The sequence below is a fragment of the Sycon ciliatum genome, chromosome 5, assembly GCF_964019385.1.
Source record: "Sycon ciliatum chromosome 5, ocSycCili1.1, whole genome shotgun sequence".
NCBI classification, from domain to species: Eukaryota; Metazoa; Porifera; class Calcarea; order Leucosolenida; family Sycettidae; genus Sycon; species Sycon ciliatum.
In genome coordinates, this window is record NC_088647.1 from 32,376,303 (window position 1) to 32,403,227 (window position 26,925).

Consider the following 26,925-nt stretch of genomic DNA (forward strand, 5'->3'; position numbering starts at 1 on the left):
TCCATTTAAACTTTTAAATAGTTACGGCATCATTCACAAGCACGGCAGCAGATAACGTACAGTGATAACGTACAGTGATAACGTTTACTAGTAAAAAAAAGAGATAAACAGAAATGCTGTTTACGTCAATTGAAAATATTTATAGCAAAAATACTACTGATTGCACATGTACAGGGGCAATAACAAGGCTAATACACAATGGCGTCGCTAAAAAAATTTCATGACAAATTTCATGCGTCGGTTTCGGGCGGCCAAAAATTTACATTTCGTATGTACAGGTAGAGACCAATGAACAAAAATGGAAACCATTCCACAAAAATTAACACTGATGGTCGAGGGAACGGAGAACGCGGGCAAAAGACACAATACACGGAAAAAGGTATGTGCAATATGACCATACGACTACATACACGGTAGATATGGCTAATGGTAATGATAGCAACAAAAAAAACAAAAAAAACGATTAAAAACGACCGATAAAATTGACGAAGTAGATGAAAAACGGCTTCCCGAGAGGGGATGCGAACAAAAGTATGTACAAGTCGACGTAACTAGGCATATGGACACAGGAAAGACAAATGCGAGCATGCATGCATGCACACACAACCATGAACTATGATACAAGTTTTCAGAGGGCAACAGCAGGCTCACGCTAGCGGATCTGCACGGGCACCGAGCAAAACAGAATTGCTCTCTCAAGCGATGCAGACCCGAGCACTGGTGTGTCATTCAACAGACCATCACAAAGACGTGGCTGGCCAGCCGCTAACTAGATTCCAGGTGGGGTTAGATCGGCAGTGAATGCCGTGGTCGAATAAGCTCATCCTGTGAATGGTGCCATCGCTGCACGGAATACACGCAGGAGAGCAAGTGGCCCCAGCACATCCACGAGCATAGTGGTACAGTCACTCAAAGCCGGTAGTAAGGCTTTTCCGCGTTACTGCTGAGCTGGACGATAGGCAGTGGCGCGGCTCTGCTTCAACACCTGCACCTTTTCACCGGACTGCAGTATCATCTCCAGCGTGGCGTGTTCGTCCTTGGACAGATGGGCTTGCAGAGCTGGCAAGCAAGGCTGCTGCCCAATGTCAAGCAAGAAGTCAACCAGGAAGATCTGAACAAACAAAGCAAAAGATGGAGACGGAAACAGAAAGAGAGAGAGAGAGAGAGAGAGAGAGAGAGAGAGAGAGAGAGAGACAGAGGGAGAGAGAGAGGGAGAGAGAGAGAGAGAGAGAGAGAGAGAGAGAGAGAGAGAGAGAGAGAGAGAGAGAGAGACACACACACACACACACACACACACACACACACACACACACACACACACACACACACACACACACACACACACAAGTAAACTGGAATAAGATCTGGGTAATGGCCAAAAGGTGATGGGTGCTTAATCAGCCAAGCATACTTTTTACCATGTACCTTCGGAAATGACGGTGGCAAGTGGTTACTGCATTCTCCGGGGATAAAGTCTCCCCATCCCCCACCCTCATGGATACAAAGGGTCACATTTCTGCTGTGTTGCCTCCGAACCCGGACAACACAGAGTCAACAAGCAGAACGTGTATGAAAGGCAAACGTGTGAGAGGAATAGTATGCGTCCTGGGAGCGTGTAGGATGTCGGGGGGGGGGGGGGGGTACTAGCACAATAGGGTTTCCCCAAATATTTACGAAAACCCTAAATTTTCAAATCCAAATCACACGCATTCCAATACAGCATATTATCATGTACAAAAAGCAAAGTGCAAAGGAATGGGCGAAATATCGGCAGTCCTTTCATTCATTTTGTGCCGCTGAGAGCCTGTTCAGGAATGGAAGTATTTACAAGTGCAAAGAAGCAAAGTGGAGCCAACAATTACCACCGTCCGTATTCACAACACCAGTGAGCTGCTGGAAACACTGCACTGTCGTCCCTCTCTAATCCAGCACTTTATCAGCCAGCACCCTCCATAATCCGACATATTTTTCAGGAACCAAAATATCCTTTTCATGCACATTGCAGCAGTAAATCAGATTTTCTAATCCTGCACCTTCCCTAATCCAGCAGAATATCCGTAGCACAAACGATGCCTGGATCATAAAGGGATAACTGTACTCCTTAGACCTGCCCATCGCTTCAGCGAACAGCTATGTTAGACGAACAACGTGTGCTGGGATTACACTATTCAACAGCTTGTAAAGCTGATGAATTGACCGCCACTAATTTTAGCCTGGTCTACACCACACAGCTCATTGAAGTGGCTTTTTCTGGCCAGTGAGTCCCCATAATTATATCATTTTTCATTTTTTTTATTCTTTCTCTATTTTTGACAAGCACACACACACCACACCACATACTCCGGCATGCACTGGCTGTTGGTAACCACCCAGGAAGAAGAGCTAGGGGAATGAGAAAGAGAAGAAAGACGTGCGTGACCATCATCATCGGGAATCGAACCCACAACCTCTCGATCGAAAATCGCCTGCACATACCATAGCATACTACTTACTGGCAGATCAACATGCATGACAGTATCCTGTTGCAGGTCTAGATCTCTCGGACCGTCCAGGTCGTCCATTACTATTTACCACCAGCAGAGGACACACAGAACACAGCAAGACACATGTAGAGAGCAACGCTGTGTTTACATGAGAATTGTCGGGTTGAAAGTCAGTACGGCGGATAAATACAGTACTGTCGGTCGCCGAAGAACTGGGGGGGGGGGGGGGGGGGGGGGGGTTCAGCCTCCTAGCCTAGACTGTTCTTATTTTCACGTACTGTAAAATCGGGAATTTTCGGTGGTGTAATATTTTCGGTATTTCCCAAAGTCAACGGTTCGGTAGCGCAAAAATTCGATAAACCAGTTTCCCGTTCTGAAGTCGGGATGCATGTATGTATATTTTCGGTGCGTTTTATTTCAGGTAGAAATTATCTGTAAGGAAGTTGTGATGACGATAGAGAGGTTCCGCATAACGTAGGTACGTCAGTAAAAAACGTAGTTGATCTACGGAAAGTCTTTACGTAAACTGAATGCGCATCTGTGTTCCGCCATACGGAGTTTTCAAATCACGTAGCTGCCGTTGCCAACTCCGAACGCGGCAGTGTACGACCAGATCAACCTGGGGAGAGAGAGCCATAAATTTGTACCCCAATCCACTTACGGACCAGCTACGTTATCAGAGCCCTATCTACGTACTCTACGTAGACAACTTTCCGTAAGTGGAGTGCAAACTCGCGAATTCACGGGTTTTTCCCGCCCACTAACGTAAAGTTGCTCAACTTTACGTAGTGCGGAACATCTCTGATTTCTGATGAATATCACATGAAAGCGACGTTCAAATCTTTCTTTTTTTTCTTTTTTCTATTGTTCTCGTGGTATTAGGTTTCTTGTCTCCACGCCGACTTTTTGCAACGAAGTTTACTGAAAATGAAACTCCACCGAAATGTTCCGGTTTAACAGTATTACAGTCTATGCACAGTATGAGTTGAGTCACGGAGTGTATACATTGGTATGGCGTGCCTGGTGAAATTCTAGGCTGGCCGCAGTACTGTAGGCGAGTGCTTACTTACATGAAGACTGTTGACCCGGGTCGATTACTGATACGCCGGCAAAAGTCCATTTCTCTAGACTAGTATGGTTGCGTGACTACCATTCATCGCGGGGAAAGTCCCATCTGCAATGCTGTGCAATCCTGGCCTGAAGAACGTACCTGTACACGGCAGTTTAACTACAAGTATTTCAATATCCCCCCGAGGAGGGTCAAAGTCAACCCGGGTCAAGCACAATGCATCATGTAAGCGATCCAGTGAATCCGGGGTCAAGGTGGGCTGAAACTTAACCCCGGGCGAACTCAACCCGGGTTGAACGCCCTCATGTAAACGCAGCCCAATTGAGTCTGGGAGTAAGTGTGTGCACGTGTGTTGAGGGAGAGAGAGAGAGAGAGAGAGAGAGAGAGAAAGAGAGAGAGAGAGAGAGAGAGAGAGAGAGAGAGAGAGAGAGAGAGAGAGAGAGAGAGAGAGAGAGAGAGAGAGAGAGAGAGAGAGAGAGAGAGCAGAAGACGACATGGAAGCAGGCGTACCTCCGCCAAGGCCACCCAAGAGAGAATCTAGACCGTTGGCCAAGTCACCATCGTCTCCATCATCACAGTCAGCCCAATCATCCTGTACCATTACACACACACACAGATACACACACACACACACACACACACACACACACAGATACACACACACACACACACACACACACACACACACAGATACACACACACACACACACACAGATACACACACACACACACACAGACACACACACACACACACACAGACACACACAGACACACACAGACACACACACACACACACAGACACACACACACACACACACACACACACACACACACACACACACAGATACACAGACACACACACACACACAGATACACACACAGATACACACCCACCCACACAGACAGACACACACACAGATACACACACAGACACACACAGATACACACGCAGACACACACACAGATACACACCCACCCACACAGACAGACACACACATACACACACACCATACAACACAGAGATTTGGCAATGCTCATTAATAACACTCTCTCTAACTCTTTTCTATGGGCCAGATGAGCGGCACGCTGCCTTCATTACATCATTCAGCTGCAGTCCGGTCCTAGTCCGCGCACTGCGGAAAATCAAACACCGCACTTTCCCTCTGGGTTGAAATGAACTTTCGCACGGAACTGGAGTTCAAGTGCCAAAATTTAGAGATCGCGTAGGTACTGGAACGAATCGAGCAAAACGGATTGGCTTATCCGAGAAATTGTGGGTTTGAGTGCATGCTTTCAGAGCGTGATGGAGGCAAGTTACGTAATGAAGGCAGCGCGCCGCGCACTGACCCATAGCCACAGTTGCATGCTTTTGTTTATGCACTCTTAATACTCATGAATAGCCTCTATAAAAGCACCGATTTTGTCCAGCAAACGTGTACGGATGACATCACTATGACATCATGGATGAGGTATACAAAATCACCCATTTCGCGCAGAGAATGTGTATGGATGACATCACTATGTCATGATGGATGAGGTCTTTAAAATCACCCATTTTGCGCAGAGAATGTGTACGGATAACATCACTATGACATCATGGGTGAGGTCTATAAAATCACCCATTTTGTGTAGAGAATGTGTACAGATGGCGTCACTATGACATCATGCATGTACGGGAGCAGGTAAGTGCATGGCATGCCAGCACTAAACTGGCCAGGTTCGGCACGCCGCAGGTGCACTTGGATCAGTACAATAGAGCATACCGACACACGCATGCTGCTCGACTCATCTGTGTGCGTGTCATGTCTACAGACAGTACATTGTCTACACTGGCCATTCAACAAGTGTGAGTAGCGCTTGGAAGAACCTCTACGGGGGGGGGGGGGGGGGGAGAGAGAGAGAGAGAGAGAGAGAGAGAGAGAGAGAGAGAGAGAGAGAGAGAGAGAGAGAGAGTTTGTGTGTGCGTGTGTGCACGCACTTGCGTGTGGCTATCACTTACACCTTCATCGCCGTCGTCATCATCAGCAACGTCGCCCTCTGCACCGCCTTGCCGCCCCAAAGCTTGATTGGACGCTGCAATCATCTTCGCACCTGGGCGGAGAAAAAAATGGCACGAAGGGTACAAGACGTATCAGAGAAAGGACCAACATGTTACAATTTATGACTAACAGTCCACCAAGCTAACAAGGTAATATACAGTCAGACAGGTGGTGGACTGGTCGTCATAACTCGTAACATTTGTTTTCCTCTTACACATGAATACTATCGGCTCACCATCGGAAGAAGAGGTGGTACACATAGCATGATTGTTGATTGTACAGTAAAATCTGGTGTAAGCGACCTCTGGTTTTAGCCACCACCTGCTGTTAATGACCGTTTTTCCACACACGGCCAGTTCTACACTGAGCCTGTTGGACCTGGTTCTAAAGACCACCTGGCTTTAACGACCGCTTTTCCTTGCACCGCGGGCGACCGTTTTTGCTTGCACTGTGGGGTGGTCGCTTAAACAAATTTTTACTGTACTGCCAAACCGAACAAGTGAACAATCAGGCATGTATCTGAACAGCTGATGGCTTACGACAAAGGCACGGCCAAAATGGCAGCAGATGGACGAATCGCTATGCTTGCGTCCTGCCAATCGACAATACTCCCGAGAAGACACAACATAGTGATGACCACCGCAGGGTAACCCCCTCTCACGCACAGAACTCTCGTAACTCACCAGCTGTCCGCTTGTTCAGCTCAAACTGATACGTCATTTCATTGAGGAGGAGCTTGAAGATCTTGACCAGGACAGGGATGATCGTCACCTGTCGCGGTACTGCAGTTCGGGGAAAGCAGTAAATCAGGCGAAAGAACAACAGACACTTCTGTTTAGGACACTTGCAACAGGCCCCAAGGCCTTCTTCTTACATGCTGCCTGATACACGACGGACAATACGGCGGATGGGGGAGGTATAGTGTGTGGAGTGGACGGGGAAGAGCATCGGAGTGGTCAGCATCACGGCATGAAATAGATTCGCAGACAGCGCCAGTAGCTGTGAGGCGCACAGCAGGGAAGTGGTGTGCATCTTAGCGAACAAGTCCGTTTGTGCAGCGCCGGCATGGTGTGTCTGTGTTTTTTTTTTCTACAAAATCCACATATCTCCAGACACTGGGGTGAATGATGGAGTGTGGTGGTGGGGTCCATTAAGCTCCGCCGACCAGAGGTCTCGGCTTCATAGCTCCATGGACGCAAACTGTGTGTGTGCAAAGAAGCCTACAGCCCTGAATATCACCACTCTCGATAGGGTCGATGCACAAACGCAACTGGGCACCTGCGTGGGACCAACCTGATTTCGTTTTCGATCTCGTCCGAATGCCTACAGAAAGAGAAGAGGACAGCATGCGCACGCACGCATGCACACACACACACACACACACACACACACTGCAGTTGTATTAACAACACACGAGTAACAACAGTATTGGCTACACAAACACCAGGAGCACAATGCCTATCACACAGCAGCAGCAGCTGGAACAAAAGAAGCAAGCAACCGCTGCCTCTCCCTAATAGAAACCCAACAGTGCAAACACATAGACCAACAGTACACACACACACACACACACACACACACACACACACACACACACACACACACACACACACGGACTCGGACATGCCCATCGCGGAAGCGATGATAGCGAACAGCTATGTTAGACATAGCAACTTGTGCTGGGATTACACCATTCAACAGCTTGCAAGGCTGATGAATTGACCGCCACTAATTTTAGCCTGGTATCCACCACACAGCTGATTGAAGTGGCTTTATCTGGCCAGTGAATCCCTATTTTAGTATTTTTCATCTTTTTTCCTTTTTATCCACACACACACACACACACACAGACCAACAGTACAAGCACAGAGTGGCAATCCTATTCAACGGGCACCTACCTTCATCGGCGCTAAATATCTCATCACCAGGGACTGTGAGTTCCTGCAACCGCTGATCACCAGAGTTGAGGCCATAGCGCAATAAATGGCACAGGCCAAACACACTAAACAAGAACAGAACGGCAAGAAGATACTGTTGGAGAACACCACTACATGTAACGTTATCACTGATCAGGGAAAACGGGAGAAAGGGCAAGGCAATAGCGGAAACACCGGTACGGAGAAAGCGATACAAGTTGAAGAACCAAAGCGGGAATTGTTAGAATCTCTACCCCCTCCCAGAACACCACAGATCCCCCCCGCCTATACTCATACTTGTACACTGTCTATGACTATCTCTTCTACCGCCGACGGCAGAGAACAGACAAGATCCGAATGAAACCGGTCAAGACGTCACGCCACCAGGCATACACACTTCAACTCGATTTCCAATACACATCCGCAATACGTCCATTGCGCATTGCCAAATATGGAACGCATGAGTAATGCATGTGAGTACGCTGGGATCAGCAATGCACTGTCATGTCCAACACCCTACACGCACATACCCACTGTGTGTGTATTGCCCAGGTGGCTGTGTGGAGTGGTTACCGGTATACTGTAAGACTAGTAATGTTAACGAACATTTAATTCTAACGATTTAACGAATTTAAAAAATTGAAGTCGTTACGTAGAAAACGATATGTACATGTACAGGCAGTTGCCGGTTTTGAGACGGAATTCGTTAGAATTTCACCTCGCTAACCCACAAAAATCCGGAGATCATTAACTTTAATTGATGTTAAAATATCTGGCCTGACAGTAGTATAAATTACGTCATTGCGCAATGGGCTTATAGACCAGCCCGGTACACAAAACGAATGCAGGCAGACAGCGGACACTCACCACACGGTTTTCTCGTAGGCGGAGAAGAAGTGGCTCTGCGACGCACACCAGCGGGTGAGCACAAACTGTAGTGCCGACTTGCCGTCCGGTCCGCAAGTGTTGCTCAGGAAGGACACGACGTCCGTTAGATGGAATTCCAGCAGTCGAGCAAAGACGGTTATAAGGGACTGAAAAACACAACGGAAACACGTACAGGACCTTAATATTGTAGGCACGTTTACTTGCATGGTAATGTCTAGGGCACTAATACAGTTTAGAGCGTTAATAAGGGGCCATCCGTAAATCTAGATATTTATTTAGAAACGAATACGAATACAAATAGTCGTTTAGTTTGAGCGCCTGTTCGTTTCTCGAAAAATATTGATGTACATGTTGCGTGTGTGAGCATGTCCAGAAAAAAAGAACAAAAATATCGATACTATGTACCATTTGTATGTGTTCGTTTCTCAGGGAGGTGGGAGGGGGTTGAAGAGAAATGACTAGTTTTCGTTTCTAAATAAATATCGGTATTTACGGAAGGCCCCTAAGCATTGTTGTGTGTCATTATTAATTTTCATATTATCTGCACATCATGCTACATAATACCAAGAGCACATACGCCAGATTGTGCAACTCTCGGCAGCAGTTTCGGAACGCAGAATTCGGCATCCACATCAGGATAACTACCGGTATAAGCATCACGTCGCTTCGAATCAAAAGTCGACTTGCACAACGGCTGAGCTATCCGTGCCCAGGGCAGAGGCCTAGCTGCACACTTGGAACTGAATCCTAGAGGGCGGTGGCGTTCCTGCGCGTGCGGACAACTCAGTCTAACTGAGTCTCGTGGGAAACGTGAATTTTTATTTAATTTGTTCAAAACTGAATACAAAGAAAGGGAACATGCAAGCTATTCCTTTCAAGAGAGAGCGACAGAGAGAGAGCGAGAGCAAGAGAGAGAGAGAGGGGAGAGAGAGAGAGAGAGAGCGAGAGAGCGAAAGGGAGAGACAGACAGACAGAGCAAGTCCTCACCTGTACATTAATGTCTTTCTGTACTTGCTGGAGTTTGCCGAGAACGGACCGCAGTATGTCGTTGAGCTTGGGCGTGAGATGGTCCCGCAGCTGTGACGGGAAAAATGCGGAAAAACACCTGATGTTATGGTGTGGCCAACCACGACAGTGTCAAAGTAAACATTGCAAGTCTGTTTCAGCCATTCCCTGGACCGTTCGAAACCCAGTGCACATGTGTGTGTGTGTGTGTGTGTGTGTGTGTGTGTGTGTGTGTGTGTGTGTGTGTGTGTGTGTGTGTGTGTGTGTGTGTGTGCGTGTGCACACACGCGCGTACGAGGAGAGTTGTGATATGAGTACATCGAGTGCGTGATGCGTTGCAACCTCGCCCCAGGGCATTTCACTACTAGTTCGCGATAGTCCCAAGCCAGACTGGTCTCGCCACTAGCTAAACAACTCTTCGGTTGCATACAGCAGACATGCCCATACGCAATCACACCCCTCTGCGGACTCAACATCACAACAGGCGTACATCACGGCAGCACCGCCGCCCACCTTAAGAGAGAGTATGCACACAAGCCGCCCGACAAACATGGCGGAGTTTTCCGGACGGCTTGGATGCAGCAACTGACAAGTGGCCAACACAATCACGTCCAGCGCCTTGGGACTCTCGTTCGGAGGCCTGTGATGCAACACACGAAGAAAGAGGCCAGCGTTTGTTTCATGCACACCACATAGCAATGCAGGTATACTGGACGCTGTCCCCACATAATAACGTTACAGTGGGACTTCAGTACCTAGAAATTTTAGGTACAGAGAAGCAGTTCCCCATTAGATTATGTGTGTTAGTGTTTGTTCGGTGTATTGAAATTTAAGGTATGAAGCAGACGCACCGAAAGTACCGAAAATAAAAGTACACAGAAAATTTGTGAAATTCCAGTACTAAAAACTGAACTGTTTCGCAGGCCATGTACATGAGTCATGATGTCTGGACAATGCATATCAGCACTGTTTCAGTATCTCAGGACTAATGGGTGAGGAACAAAGACGTGGTATTGGAGCTGAGAGCTAGAAGGGATACAATTACCTATGCCGAGGAAAGATCCGACCCCATGCAAGATAAGGAGATTTTGTCTCCGAAATTGACGGGTCCACCTTGGGTGGCAAGCGAGCATAACGTATCACGCTTGGCTCAAACTTGAACAGATTACATACCAGGTGGCCAGCTGTTCCCCGGCTGCGCTGGCAAACGCTCTCAAGCACTCACTTCCGTTCTGCGCACACGGTGAGAAGAAACACACAACGAACAAGCATGATCTTTTATGCACGGTGAGCGCACCACATGACACTCGTGTGATGTGGAAAAGGGACGAGCGAGAGAGAGGGAGAGAGAGAGATAGAGAGAGAGAGAGAGTGTGTGTGTGTGTGTGAGAGAGAGAGAGAGAGAGAGAGTGAGAGATAGATAGATACAGAGAGAGAGAGAATAGAGAATAGGAACCAGGAAAAAAAGTGCATCATGCCCTGTGCTCAATGCACTTCGCAATGAAATCTCCACATGAACTTCTCATAGTAAACCACCGTCACATCCTATCGGGAAGACGGATACCTCCAGGTATTAATGGATGTCTCAAAGGCAAGGAACTCACAAAGGGCAAACAAACCAAATTCGAAGGAAAAACCCATTCCCGACGCAAGAGCAGTAAAAGCTTGAAACACAAGTTACAGTGGGTGACGAATAAGTCCATTGCGCATTTCCAAATATGGATTGCATGAGTAACGCATGTGAGTACACTGGGATCAGGAATGCACTGTTCAACACCCTACACGACCATGCCCAGATGGCCGTGTAGGGTGTTCGCGGTACAAATTATGCCAGTGCGCAATGAGCGTATTCGCTGTGCAACGTACGTGCATGATGCTTTCGTCGTCCGTGTTAATGATGAGCATGCCGATATGCACGCACTCGCGTATCAGCGCGTCGGGCAACGGTGCAGGTGTGTGCCGCACGATAGGGCCAAGCAAGTCTAGAGTGGCCTGCGCAATAGGGCAAAGACATATACACACCCACATACACACACACGTACACCCACCCACACACAGCGACACACCCACACACGCACACCCACCATACCACACCCACACACAAACACCCCCACACCCACACACGCATACACACACACATACACACACAGGAGAACAAGAGAAAAAGTGATCAGATTATTGATGAATATCACGATTGTGCTTGTTGCATAACAATTTTTAATTTACACACTTGTAACGCAACAGAAATTCAACCCCACTCTCATGTGCCTTGACGTGCGTCTCGGGGGTGGGGGCGATAACAGAGGTTCGTGTGGCGCTGCACACTGTGGGAGTTTTGTTACTCTTGCAGCTTTGGAGTGAATGAAGATGGTGGACAGGTGGAGGACGTGACAAGAGACAGAGATGCAGACAGCAACATAGGAGCAGCAGCACTACAAGCCCATATGGCTTCACGCAGATCCCTACAGTCAAGACTACAGTGAAACAGCTGTCTAAGACGACCGCTCAAGGGACCTTCAAAACGTGATCTCTGTCTACAGGTGGTCTCCTTATCCAGGGTCATTTGACTGGAAATAGCATCCCTTTGTCCTGGTTTCAGTGGTCGCCTAGGACAGGTGATCGCCTTATCCGAGTGGTCGCCTTGACAGGTTTTACTGTACATGAAAACCAGAGTGTGCAGCTTGGGGCTTTTTCTGCTATGGTTGTCTGTCACGACGGAATTCCGTTATTACAGCATATTTGGCGCAGATCGCAGATCTGAGGCGGGAAATTGCGTAGTGCATACAACTGAGCTGCAGCTGTGCAGAAAGAGACCTGCTTGAATCCTGCTGGTACGCACTGCATCACTAAAATGATGTAATCACGGAATTTCGCCGTGACAGCCGCCCATCCGAGCTGCACACTCTGGTGGCTTTCCTGTACTATTGCTACAGTGCATCTCAATAACACAGACGTGCAGTTTGTTACCATTTCCAGCAAGGCCTTGCAGTCCTTGCAATTCTCTGGACTGCACTAGTATAATGAGTTGCGAATTTAACGAATATCGATAGAGTATCGAAGATCCGCAGATTAACCCCTCTCAATTTTTCGCAACTCGGCTTTTTCTTGATGGGAAATCGAAAGGTCTATTCGCATTAGAAAGTTCTCTGCTATCGGCTCGAACAGGTCCGAAGTCGGTCCGAGGTCAAATAACGGAGTTACGGCACTCGCATGGTATTTTACATACTGCAGCAAAATTTCACCACATCGCATGCACCAAAAAAAAAAAAAAAAAAAAAAAAAAAAACCTCTGGTACACTTCAGCACAGCAGAGCACTGGTCCGTACCGCCATCAGCATGGGCTGGACTTCGGAGGAGAGGATGCGCGTCAGCACGGGCAGCGCGTTCGTGTGCAGCACCTGTATGCACGCCGGGTTCTCCGCCATGAGTCCAATCAAATCCTTAACAGTGTCAACGAGCACGTGGTCCTGGCTGAACGCGACGAACAGCTGCACTGACAAGTCGGTGATCTGGTGACAGCAGGCGGCCGTCGTTTCCGGCGACATGGACAGAACCAGCACCAGCGTTTCCAAGCCCAGCTGTAGCATGTAGGTGCCGCTGCCCTCGATCATACTGAGCAATGCCTGAAAGCATACAGAGAGAGAGAGAGAGAGAGAGAGAGAGAGAGAGAGAGAGAGAGAGAGAGAGAGAGAGAGAGAGAGAGAGAGAGAGAGAGAGAGAGAGAGAGAGACACACACACACACAAACAGCTGGAATCTCAGAGGAAACTGACACGCTCAGCAAGAACTGCGGCAGGAGTTGAGCGGACGGTCATCTACGGAACACAAAGTCAGAGTGAGCATACGGTGCGTACTGCGTACTGAAGTCACTGCACCACACCACATGGCACTGGCCTGTTAACCAGCACACACAACTAGCACGCATCACCGGACCACCAACGCGCGAGGGCTGGTGGAGAGTGGCAGCACTAACAAACCCTTCCACATACTAGTACAACGGGAGCATGGTAACAGTCTTAAAATACAGTCGACTCGTAGCCGAAACAGCTCGCTTTCAACAGCATCGGGTCGACTCCACTTACAACGAACTCTCATATAGCGAATTTCGTGAAATAGCGAACCGCTGCCCGTGCCCCAGTTTGAACCCACAGTGTAAGCTGCAACACGGTGCAAGGCGCAAACGTGAGTGACACGACTCTGGATTTCATTAAGCAGGATCGTAAATGCTCAATAGCAAGCCACATGGCAAGGTCAACTCTACTCAGAAGCGACTTCGCCTATTGCTTACCGTCGCCAGGGACGCAACCGACGGTGTAAATAGATTAGAGCGCTTCACAGCCCGCAGCGTTGTGCAATACCTGCAAAGACAGCGATCAGATGCGGGAGAATTGGAGCAATACAATATCCAGCCCATGTACATGCATACCCTCGTTAGTACACAACCCTCGAGGTTTCAACATTTTGTCTAGAATAAAAAAAGTTTGGTCTACTATTAGGAGTTGCATGTATAATGTATGACTATTAAGCATGCTTCGTTAGGGGAGTTTGGATCATTATCTAGTACAGAAATGAGGTTAGTCGTGTAACCGATGCCGTACTAACGAGGGTAGCCCGGAATAAGGGCAAGAATCAAAACAATCGTTGACAACAAGACTAGAAGAAATGCACAGAGAGAGAGAGAGAGAGAGAGAGAGAGAGAGAGAGAGAGAGAGAGAGAGAGAGAGAGAGAGAGAGAGAGAGAGAGAGAGCCAGAGAGAGAGAGCCAGAGAGAGAGCCAGAGAGAGAGAGAGAGAGAGAGAGAGAGAGAGAGAGAGAGAGAGAGAGAGAGAGAGAGAGAGAGAGAGAGAGAGAGAGAGAGAGAGAGAGAGAGAGAGAGAGAGAGAGCCAGAGAGAGAGAGAGAGAGCCAGAGAGAGAGAGAGAGAGAGCCAGAGAGAGAGAGAGAGAGAGAGAGAGAGAGAGCGAGAGAGAGAGAGAGAGAGAGAGAGAGAGAGAGAGAGAGAGAGAGAGAGAGAGAGAGAGAGAGAGACAAAGAGAGAGAGAGAGAGACAGACAGACAGACAGAGAGAAAGAGCTTCCATCAGAAAAGACAACACAACACCGCCGGACGCCAAAGGACGGAGAGCCGAAGAACGAACAGGCTAGGATTTCACCAAGCAGAGCATACCAATGTATACACAGTGACTCAACCGTGCATAGACTGTAGTACATGAATAAACAAGAACGGTCTAGGCTACGACTCTGACCCCCCCCCCCCCCCCCCCCAGGTCTTCGGCGCCCAACAGTCCTGTGGTAGCACTGTACAATCACGCTCCGGCCGGGCACACATCTCCCACTTACTGCGCTACGGCCTTGCAGGCGTGCACTTGCAGGACGGGTCGTTCCTTCTGGCTGATGGCCACCGCCGTGTGGTGTAACGCGGCCGTGACAATGCCGTCGGCCAGGAACTGGCACACACTTGCCTGGAACTGCAGGTGACATCAACGAATAGAACAATTCCACAAGCCACACGCATCCTCACACCACTCTTTTAAACCCCTTTGTGACACCATCGATATCGATCGATTGGTATACACTGGCACTAAAAAAAAATATCTCTGGTGTTCCTCCATCGATTTTTACAAACAAAGCATCTACGTTTGGAGAAGAACCTTGGCTATCACGCCAAAGTTATCCGAAGTTTCTAGGAGGTATGATGCCGCTGTGGTGAGCCTCAAAGTCGGAGTAAAACTGAAAAATGCACTCCCGAATAAATGTGTTGCCGGAAACCAAATTTTAGGCTGAAGAAGCAAGCAGCAGCAGCAGCAGCACGCGCGCCAATACACACGCTCAAAGTTCTCACTTCCATTATCCGGCCGACGAGGAAGTCGGGACTATTGCCAAGCTGGAAGTTGGCCTTCATGATCTCGAGCAGTGGCACGACCCGCTGAGCAAGCTCCTGATGCTGCATCAGGTCAGGCGAGTGAATAGTCAGAATCGCGGCGATCACTTCAAAGTACTTCCACCTGCGTACCATCAACCAACACAAATCATGGCACAGCGACACACACATCAGCAACCAGATGATACATGCATAATCAAATCCCGCATACGAAATTCACTACAGCCTCGACTTAGAACATTACAATGGACAGAACTATGTGAAATCGAATGCGCCCATCCTCGAATTCCCTAAGAAAGCTGTGGACATCACGCAACTGCATTATGAAGAAAAGGGGGGTTATCAGCTGACAACCGCGCTACTCAGTTGCTATTCACAATCTGCGCATACGCTGCACTAAACATTCTTTATGATGTTGAAAAATGTATACGCTTCGGGCCAGTCACCCAACGTCGGAATTCCCTATGGTGCATAATAATTATACACCAGACAATTGCTTCGTCAGAATCCACATGGATTACAATTCCACCCATTCCGAAATGAAAGCAGAATTCCTAATTCTCCCACCAGAATGCATGCATTTGGTGTACGCTTTCTTGAGAGAGATAGATATAGATAGCGCAGATTGGATATATATAGATAGATAGAGTGAGAGATGGGCAGGCAGCAAAACCGGAAAAGAAATCACTGAAGGCACCGCTGATGGTCGCTGCTAGTCTCACCGGTTGGGATCCTCCGCCTGGTCTGGCTTAGCTAGTTGGCTGTACAGTTTCTCAATTGATTTCCAGAGAGCAAAGGGAGCATCTTTCGTCAAGTGTGTGTCAAATCCGGGATCAAGCATTTGCTACACGCAGAGAAAACACGCAAGCACGCGCCCATACCCACACCCACACACCATTGGACGCCCATCGCCGGAGGCGATGATAGCGATGCTACAGCAGAAGCCATAGCAGCTTGTGCTGGGATTGCACCATTCAACAGCTTGCAAGGCTGAAGAATTGACCGCCACTATTCAGCCTGGTCTACACCACACAGCTATGAAGTGGCTTTTTCTGGCCAGTGAATCCCTAATTTTTGGCACACACACACACACACACGCACACACACACACACACACACACACACACACACAGAGTATTATTATTCACAGGCTTGAGGGAAAAATTGACTACACCTCTACAATAATATGTTGTGGGAAGACGCCTGGCCTGGATATCCAGTATGTAGTCCCATTTGTTCCACGGTATTCTTACTACACGCACCATTACACTCACATACGCCATACTTGAATGAAGCAGCACCTGTGAGCACAGGTTTCCTACAAATAATCATTGTCAATTTGGCAGTGGCATAGGCAAGACGAGAAGCGTACTCATTACGGTCAACATGTTGAACACATACCTGTCGCGTATTAAAGCCGGGCTTATTCCTGTAGAAGCCGATGTAAGGGCTAGGCTTCTTCTATTCACATCAGGCTTCTATTCAAACAGGTGTTTCTATGCGTGTCAACACTGAAGCCAGGCTTATGTGGCGACAGTGTATCTTGGGGGTCAGGCTTCTATTCAAAACAGGCTTGTATTCAAAACAGGCTTCCATTCGAGATAGGCTTTAAAAAGCCTTTAATACAAGACACTACGGTATGCACCCAACAAGAGTACTTTGTAGGGAACAAACACCAGGCGCCACTGTCCCCAGTTCGCATTTCACACAACAAAGGAATCATCAGGAGAGTGTTCTCCGGTAGAACTGGTTACATACTGCTCACATACAACTACACTACACTACAATACAATACAGCCACAGTTGCGCTCCGTGAAACCCGATCCAAAGTGCATACTCGACGCCCTCAACTTGCATGCCCTCGACGCCCTGGAAGTGGCATGAATGTGGCTGGACGTACACATGTGCACATACAATGAAGTACTGGTAATCGGAACTTGTCCAGGGCGCCGGCTTTGCACTTTGGGTGGGATTTCACAGAGAGCGCAACTGTAGCTCCGCCATACCATGAGAAGATCCTTAGCGCCAAGCCGCACAGAGTATGACAGCGTCTCCTCGTCTTCGTCCTCTACGTATGTATTAATCTCCATGGTCCACGTTTCAATCTGAAGAATGCACGGCGGAGCAGAGAATAACAACAACAACAACAACAACAACAACAACAACAACAACAACAACAACAACAACAACAACAACAGGCACCGTCTCTGTGTGCTGTATGGAGAATTTGAGACAGCGAGCACTGCGACATGGCACCTAGCCACCAATCTCTCCCATCAAGAACACTTGACAACAAGCAAGCATGTACAGTAAAACCTGTCAAGGTGACCACCTGCCCCAGAAGACCACCTGCCCCAGAAGACCACCTGCCCCAGAAGACCACCTGCCCCAGAAGACCACTACAGCCAGCACCAATGGATGTGATTTCCAGTCAAATGACCCTGGATAAGGAGACCACCTGGTTCCAGAGACCACATTTTGAAAGTCCCTTGAGCAGTGGTCTTAGACAGGTGTCACTGTGCTGTGATCTGCACTCACATCTTCATTCGTCATCTGCATGTAGTAGAGTGAGTAAAAGATGAAGCCCGGCAGGTGAGGCATGAGTAGAGGATGAAAGGACTCTTGCTGCACCAGCGAGCCAGTGAATTCGAACACCGCGTAAATCAACGTGTCCATGGTCACTGATTCGCCTGCAGTGGCCAAACACACACACACACACACACACACACACACACACACACACACACACACGCATATACGCGTGTACACACACACACGCACGCGCGCATGAACACACATACACACATACACACACACACACACATACACAGACGCGCACACACAAGTTACCACACACACATGTATGGAAGGTTGCGAAGAACATGAACAATAACAGTAAACTAACATTCCTTGTTGAAAGAGTTACAAAGTGAATTTCGTAAATTTCCTTGCCTGGAGACAACTCTACCGCAAGAAACCTATATAACACAATACACGTTGCTACAACACAACTCACCATCACTGTCCACTGCATCATCTTGTTCACTGTCACCGTTGACAACCGTTTGAACATAACTATTAGCCAAAGTCAAGGAGTAGCATTGAAAAATGTACATGAAACGAGCACAAAACGTGCCACTCTCTCCCCCCCCCCCCCCCCCTCCGTCTCTCTCTCTCTCTCTCTCTCTCTCTCTCTCTCACACACACACACACACACACACTCAGACACAGACCAACAGACAGATACACTTAAAAAAACAAAAGTAGTCATCACCTAACAAGCAGTGGTCAGTGCAACAGCAGCCACAGCAGCATAGGTGGATACTGGGCGGCACAGTTCGTCAAGACCTGCCATAGGGGCGGCATGATCTCCTGGAAAAGCTGCCGTACCATTTTCGGAAAAACCTGTACTACGGCTCCTAGGGCCTATCCACACAACACAAATACACACACACACACACACACACGCACGCACACATGCACACACACACATGCACACACACATGAACACACACACACACATGCACACACACACACATGCACACACACACGCAAATACACAACACAAGCAAATATTAATTCACTTTCCATTCCATATGTTTTAGATCAGAAAACGTGGGATTTCTCTTTACGGACACCTGTCACCAGGAGCAGTGCAGGAGTTGCCATCTTCACTCAACTCCTGCATGCAGCAGTGACGGCTCACTTTGCACAAATTCCAGAAATGGCGAAGAAGAGACGACTAGCAACGGAGTAACAAGTAGGAAACATGCAACTCAAGCCGAGACAACTCCACCTATCCAGTCAATCTTGGGAAGAACGACTCTCGATCTTGCATTAGAAACGTGTCATTGTCCGCGAGCTAACATCATTCGTGAGGTTGAACGTAGGCAGTCTAGTGGTCACTGTCTGAAGATTGTGTTGTAATTTGCGAGTTGTTGCTATACTCGAGGTCATTATTCACGAGGTTGACTGCACAGCAAATTTAATTTATTGAGCACCGAATATGGGGGTACTCCGGTAGCAGAGACAACACGGCATGAAGGACTGCAATTCGGCCAGTCCCGCGGGTGGGCGATGAGATCAGGTGTTACGCCCACACGCGCATCCACCAAATCGAGATGGATGCCCGCAGCATACATGGCAACTCGAACGGGCATCCGGTGCCTTTTGTGGGTACTGGCCAGGCAACAACATAGACTGAGGTGTGCTGATATGCTACTTCGGCGCAACAGATGTATGGAACGAGCACAGGGAAAAAAGCCACACAAACTAATGGACAGAGTGCGGGCAACAGACCTTGAATATTTGCTTCTGCAAGCCGATATCATGGTCAGGTCCCAATGGCACCGCTAGACCCTTCGCCAGATCCTTGACAAACTGTGGCAACTGGGGTGTCAATAGTTTTCGGTAGTCCTACAGAGGAGGGGAGTAAAACAAAGAATGGAAACAGCAGAGAGTGAGCACATCAGTGACCACTTCCAAGGCTAGGTGACGTAAAAACGTAAAAAGAAAAGAAAAAGTGCATATCCTGCAAATGTTGGTACATACAAATAGGGGCAAACTACTAAGCGCCTCGGCCAGTATTGCCGAAAACACGGTGTGTTAGGGTGATACCCGCTCAGCAGCAACGGCAACAGCAACCGCAACAGCAGCAACAACATCAGCAGCAGCAGCAGCAGCAACAGCAGCAGCAGCACCACCACCAGCAGCAGGAGTTTCAGTAGTGCGCGCACAGCACATCTTACATTCCTCAAACTGAAGTACTCGACAGTCTGTACCATCGTCGTGAAGATCTCAATGGCACGAGCTCTTGTGCGCACGTTGAATTTCTACACAGAACACAAAACAGGAGAATTGATACAAGAAGATACAAAATTAATACAAATACACAGCACAGATGCTGAACAAGTACAACTACCGTATGTGTCTGGGATAAATGAAACCTGTATCGAAACTCAAGCACGACCTAACATCAGGACCAACAGACTACCAACGCACAGAACAAGATGCTTTCAGTGCAGGCATGGTGCTCTGGGTTCACCCCACAAGCACCCTGCATATGTCTAGCTGTGTGATGTAGACCAGGCTGAATAGTGGTGGTCAATTATTCAGCCTTGCAAGCAATCAAAACACAAGGTGCTTTGGCTTCTGCTGTAGCATCGCCTCCGACGATGGGTGTCAAAAGGTCAAAGGTGTATGGATAGGATTTCCTCTCACTTCATTCAATATTGGCGGTTCCAACACGTGAGCAGGTGCAGACTGAAATCCATCACAAGAATTACATAGAAGTGCATGTGCGGTTAGTACCTGTTCTCCCAAGTAGATACTATAGAGATGGGGAATAAGAATTGGTGTCACAACTGCTAGCTGATCTTCAGCCAGCTCTCTCGCCGTCTCTGCAGAGAGAACACGTACACCGGTCAGAGGATGTCACACACGTTCCTATACCAACATATATTATATTGGTATAATTAATACTTTCCGTATTCACTCAATTAGAAGCCCCTCTCGAATAAAAGCCCCTCTACAATGGCCGTTTGAAAAAAATACAAGCCCCTCTCGGATATAAGCCCAGACTACTATTCGCGAAGCGTATACGCAGCGTGAGTCTGAACTATGAAACTGACTTGGGGCCGAGTTGCTCTGAATAGGAACATTTTAGGGATTTTATTGGAGTACATGTACAAATATTGATTGAAATAAGAAAAGCCCCTTTCGAATAGAAGCCTTCTCAAAATTGGCTGTGAAAAAAATAGGCGCCCCCCCCCCCCCCCCCCCCCGGCTTCCAATCGAGTGAGTACGGATAGAAACAAAGGTCACAGAAGCTATACAACAGACAGCATAAACATACTGTAAGACCAGATATTTTAACGTCAATTAAAGTTCACGATCTCCGGATTTTCGTGGGTTTAACGAGGTGAAATTCTAACGAATTCTGTCTCAAACCCGGCAAATGCCTGTACATGTCGTTTTGCACATAACGACTTCACAAATGTTAACGATTCTTTCAAATTCGTTAACTCGTGAGAATTTAAAAATGTTCGTTAACATTTACTGGTCTTACAGTACGAATGTTTGTGCTGAGCACCAGTGAGCGGAAAACCAGTGTGCATGATGTCACTCCACACAACACACACACACAGTCACACAGTCACACACCCACCCACACACATCTGATGGTGATGTAACCTCCCAAAGAAAGGATGATGTAATCTCCATAACCTCCAAAGAAAGGATGATGTAATCCGCAGAACCTCCACAGAAATAATGATGCATTCCGCATAACCTCCACAGAAAGGATGACGTAATCTCCATAACCTCGACAGAAACGTACTTCAAGTACGTTTAAAAAATACTTCAAGTACACCAATTACTGTAAGACATGTTATTATAACGAGTCGCAAATTTAACGATTGTCCGAAATTCATAGGTTAACGAGAAGATACGTTAACGATCTTGCGGTCTTCAGGCGTATCTGCACATAACACATGTAAGGCATTACAGCCTCAACAGAACTTATTATAACGAAAAAATCGCACCCGTTAAAACGTTAGTTTACTTCCTCGTTAGAATTACATGTCTTACAGTATATAAAGTATAAACCTTAGCTTTTTACGTCTCTACAAGATATAGGAGAGAAAAAAAAGATCGAAACGTCTTACACTCACCGACAAGCACACGCATTGCGCCATGCACCAAGTCTGGATTTCCACTACTGATGGCACGGACCAGCCAGTCAAACAGGTTTGGCCAGTCATCGGGAAAGTCAATGCTAGCAATCTTGGAGAGGGCATACGCCTGCAGAGAGCGCCGCACACAAGGCCATGCAAACACACACACACAGACATAAGCTAGCCTTGCGTACCATCACTATTCAGACAGGACACACACACACACACACACACACACACACACACACACACACACACACACAATCTCTTTCTCTCTCTCTCTCTCTCTCTCTCTCTCTCTCTCTCTCTCTCTCTCTCTCTCTCTCTCTCTCTCTCACACACACACACACACACATACGCACACACCTGGTCCTGATCCTGGTATACACTGCCATGTAGGTCATGTGTTTCTCGTTGAGCGAGAAGAAGACGAGAGGAGGCACGAGCGTTGGTTACGAGATAAGTCGTTCGCCTTTTGAAACGCCTCCGGCAATTTCGACATTGTAATCGGAACTTGTCCCCCCCCCCCCTTTCATCAGCAGTTGGGCGCCCGGTGGATCAGTTGCAGTTGTGGAGAGCAAAGCCCCAGATTTGACTTGCAGTAGTACCTCTGTGTGAACGCACACACACGCACACACACACGGGGAGGGGGGGGGGGGTGGGGAGGGGGGTTGAGATCGCTTACCACGCTGTTTCGAACTTTGCTGGATGGGTCGGCCAAACCGTCCGGTAGCATTTGACGAATGACTGCCTTGGCCTAGCAGAGCACATAGCAAAACAAAGAAAAACTTTGGTCTAAACTCAAATACCGGGAAACTTCAGAATAAAGTACCCTGGATATAGCATACTCCTCTTTCCATTGGGTACAAAGTACATTTTCTGAGGACCATGCATATCCCTTTCCAATCATGTGACCTCGGTGGATATACATGCATAATTGCATATCCATTTCCAGTCATGTGACCTTGGTGGATATACAATACATGCATATCCCTTTCCAGTCATGTGACCTGGGTGGATATACCTGTCCCTTTCCAGTCACGTGACCTCGGTGGATATACATGCATAGCAGTACATTGGCTATAAGCGACACTTGTTTTTAGTTGCTATGTCCCCTAGAGGTATGGTATACTGAAATTCCGCCGTAACGTTATTATGGGGAGACAGTGTACTTCTTTATTGCAACGTATTCAAAATTAAAATGCCGGCCATTTTGGGTACTACGATCTCGTGTGGTCTCCCTAGATGCTACGAGTATCCGCCACATCGTCACAGTGAGTTTAATCCCAGTTTATCTCGTACCCCTCTCTGGGTACCACACCGTAGCAGAGTGAGAGAACCCATCCATGGCCCGGTGCAGTGCGTGTACATTGGTACGGCTGCACACGTGGGTCAGCATGGCAACGGTGCAATCGGTTTGAAACGCACCTGCGGTGGCGTGACAGGCGGCCGGAACTTGTCTTGTCCCGAACACCAGTGCGCTTCAACATATTGCTTGAGCAGGACAGAGGCAAGCTGCAGCAGAAAACAAACAACAGCAGCCATATTGGAGAGAGAGAGAGAGAGAGAGAGAGAGAGAGAGAGAGAGAGAGAGAGAGAGAGAGAGAGAGAGAAAGAGAAAGAGAGTATTTTATATTGATATCACAAACAAGTTCAATAATCGAGCACCGAGACCTCTAAAACAGATTATGCTATGCCTGAAAGCAGGCACATTGGAGAGAGAGAGAGAGAGAGAGAGAGAGAGAGAGAGAGAGAGAGAGAGAGAGAGAGAGAGAGAGAGAGAGAGAGAGAGAGAGAGAGAGAGAGAGAGAGAGAGAGAGAGAGAGAGAGATAGATAGAGAGAGAGAGAGAGAGAGAGAGAGAGAGACTTCTGAAGTAACATAAATCGGCGTACCTGTCTTCCAGATAAATCACTCTCCGGGCTGATAGTAAATTCCGTTAAATATACACCAAACTCTGCACAGTCACAAGATAACAGCAAACAGTACAAGGAAGTAAATCAAATTTCAATTAGCTAGGCTCAGAGTACATGTACATACTCCCCAGAACTTGAAAATCATACCAACCTGTCCCCGGCAACTATACGTACATGTGACGGGAATGGTCTTAGAGACTGCTTCTCCCATTTCCGTTGGCCTTCCAATCACATAATTACTTACACTCTTTCTGCATGCTCTGTATGGTGATCCCCGAATTACTTATTATTATTCATGCATAATGGACAACTATTTCTCTACACACTATCCACCTTCAGGAACAATCTTCACTTCTACACATCCTTATTCTACCTCCCACACCGTACTCTGAACACAGCAGGGAGTCGAATATGACTCCCTGCATTTATTCTGAAATATGAAGCTGGCCACGACGAGGGTTTCCCCTCAGTTCTTGGTTAGTCCAGAAGGAGTGAGTTTGATTTGTTGTGTCGACTGGAGCTGCTAGCATATTTCCTGTTACAATACACTACTATAATAAGAAGAAAAGTTTGTCGGCGAATTTCGCCCAACTCTAAAGAAACACAGTTTGTCTGCTTGAAATTTTCGGCCGCAGATGTGGAAATGCACTGATAGGCTAGACAAACCGACATTTAGTCCTTCGTCCACTTTAGTCCAAAATCTCTTTGGATGAAAACGACGAAACTAAACTCCCCAACGAATGCTTCTGCTTGTACTGTATTTCAGTAGTAGATGGTTGTGGGTTCTCCCCCCCCCCCCCCCCCCCCACCCTGAAAGGGGGCACACAATGTCCTGTGCCTTTACGGAGCAGCTACAGTACAAGTGCACTTTATCATTGTATTTCGGGGAAGGGGGGGGGGGGGTACAGAATGGAGACTACCCGTATGGCAAAAGTAGTTGTTTGCAGCGCTATGGCATCTTGGTAAATAAGGACGGCTTCGCAGGGAACAAGATAAGCTTCGAAAGGCATGACTGGTGTATGGAGAACGCTACATCATTCGTTCGTTTGGGGAATCGGTTTTCGGGCGAATATCAGTTGTGCACAACCTCTCTACTACAAAGTATGTGCAAGGAAGATTAACACTGCGAATTTGAACACATACACACACATGCAGAAACACACACACACACACACACACACACACACACACGCACACACCTGGTCCTGGTATACACTGCCATGTAGGTCACGTGTTTCTCGTTGAGCGAGACGCACACACACACGCACACACACACACACACACACACACACACACACACACATCCAGAAACATACACATACTGTAACTGAGTACAAACACACACACACACACACACACACACACACACACACACACACCACCACCACCACACACACACACACCACCACCACCACACACACACACGAGCACACACATGCACACACATGCACACTGCAGACCTAGCCCTACACATTGTAGCTATCGGCCACACAGATCTGGCCATTCAACAAGCACTAAATGAATGGACAAATCTGAAGTGCATTAATTTGCCCGCCCATTGAAACTAAGATTACGTATTATTACACACCACAATGGCAGCCCAGTGCTGACCAACTCGGTAATGAGTTGATAGCTACATAAATTTACTACCAACAAAACATAACACTGAACAGGACATGATTCGCTTCACAGTGCTCATCCCAACGATCCACGCGGCGCACCTAAGTACTACTACTACTAGTAGTTGCATTTCCTGCGTGTCTTCGGAGGACTTGTGACCAAAGTTATCAATGACATTGGTACGCGGATATCGAGATCAAGGCACCCAGGGCATGATGCTACGAGAAACTAACTACAGATGCCCCACTGGAGCCAAGCTCCACATGCCCTCCGAGAGAGAACACACGATAATTATGTCAAAACGAGACAATGCGCATGCACGGTGCTAACGCGAACTGACACTTCCTCTCCAAAGCCCGAACAAACAGCTGAGGGCGACAGAGATAAAATGCATCTTGAGAAAGTTTTTGAATTGCTTACCATCTGTGGTCTCAAGCATTTTTAATTGCTCCTCGGCTGCGTTCCTGATCTCCTGTGATGGTGACAATATGCCACCCAGGCATTCTATCAGCGACTGACGAATGGCAGCGGATGTCTCGCCCGCCATCGTCAGGCATTTGCCTCGAGCCAGCAAAGACAAACTCCTGCGATCGATGACTATCAAAATATTGATAGAACACAACTTCACAACCACTGAAAATTTATCCAGGACAAAACCCACTCAGAGTCAGACCGGCTCATGACCTCAGCCAGGCTCCACATGCCGTAGATCTACAATGAATTTATGTGCATGCATGCAGTACCTCACTACCTGGGCTGTGCATGCACTGCACATGTTCCATCGGCATCGATCTGGTACTTGGTAGGTCTACTATTACTATCGCACAGCCTACAGTATACATCATGTACATGTACAGTACAGAGTCATGTGGTGATTTTTCAGTAGCAAAATGGTAAAAAATCTTTTGTTTGGATTTTCCCGCCAAAGGCAAAGTCATTCCCGCGGGATCGAACGACAGACGAGCGCCGCCTGTCACGTCTCCGGACAGTCACTGACGCAAGTATTATTATTCTTTATTTCCACGATGGCCCATGGCCAATAAGGAAGATAATATGATTCAAATCAGTCCAGAATCATATAAAATCAGTCTAGCAAGTAAGGAAATCAACACATTGCAGGGGGATGGGGTCACGATGGGGTACAGTGTGAGCTACTACAGGAGCATATGGATGATAGAATGAGGCTAGACGCCATTGATTTAAACGCATGCTTGCTATTTGTTTCACGCAGGTCGGGGGGTAGTTGGTTGAAATTGTGAAGGGATAGGTTGATGGGTGAGTTGGTGTGTCGGTATGTGTGTGATGTTCTCAATGTGTATGTTCTCATGTGTCGTAGTGCATATGGCTGCTCTGTGATTGGTCGTGCAAGGTGAGGCTGTTGCAGGTGAAGGGGAGCGCGGATGTACTTGATGTTGTGGGCAAGAGTAACCTGTCGTAA

At 47.7% G+C, this 26,925-nt stretch overlaps 1 protein-coding gene across 1 annotated transcript; it reads right to left on the reverse strand.

Annotated features, from left to right (window-relative positions):
• LOC135818361 (importin-9-like) lies at positions 1 to 26,137 on the reverse strand. Its single transcript, XM_065331715.1, has 29 exons — positions 25,908 to 26,137; positions 23,847 to 23,908; positions 23,381 to 23,467; positions 22,638 to 22,709; positions 21,950 to 22,079; positions 20,589 to 20,677; positions 20,027 to 20,110; positions 19,578 to 19,694; positions 18,604 to 18,704; positions 18,295 to 18,353; positions 17,817 to 17,968; positions 17,285 to 17,383; positions 16,001 to 16,122; positions 15,240 to 15,402; positions 14,738 to 14,865; positions 13,688 to 13,757; positions 12,727 to 13,023; positions 11,267 to 11,392; positions 10,574 to 10,632; positions 9,914 to 10,040; positions 9,383 to 9,472; positions 8,375 to 8,541; positions 7,490 to 7,593; positions 6,885 to 6,914; positions 6,275 to 6,373; positions 5,552 to 5,643; positions 4,063 to 4,144; positions 2,493 to 2,563; positions 1 to 1,111 (listed from the first exon to the last, which is right to left on the reverse strand). The coding sequence occupies exons 1-29, from the start codon at positions 26,032 to 26,034 to the stop codon at positions 938 to 940; spliced, it is 3,180 nt and encodes a 1,059-aa protein (XP_065187787.1). The 5' UTR covers positions 26,035 to 26,137; the 3' UTR covers positions 1 to 937.
• Positions 26,138 to 26,925: the final 788 nt, after the last annotated feature.

Excerpts from the sequence above, each read along its gene's own strand:
- LOC135818361 (XM_065331715.1), bottom strand. The coding sequence starts at position 26,034 with ATGGCGGGCGAGACATCCGCTGCCATTCGTCAGTCGCTGATAGAATGC. Across the intron at positions 17,969-18,294 it reads TGATGCAGTGGACAGTGATG|GCGAATCAGTGACCATGGAC; the intron begins GTGAGTTGTGTT and ends TGGCCACTGCAG. Across the intron at positions 6,374-6,884 it reads GAGATCGAAAACGAAATCAG|TACCGCGACAGGTGACGATC; the intron begins GTTGGTCCCACG and ends CCCGAACTGCAG.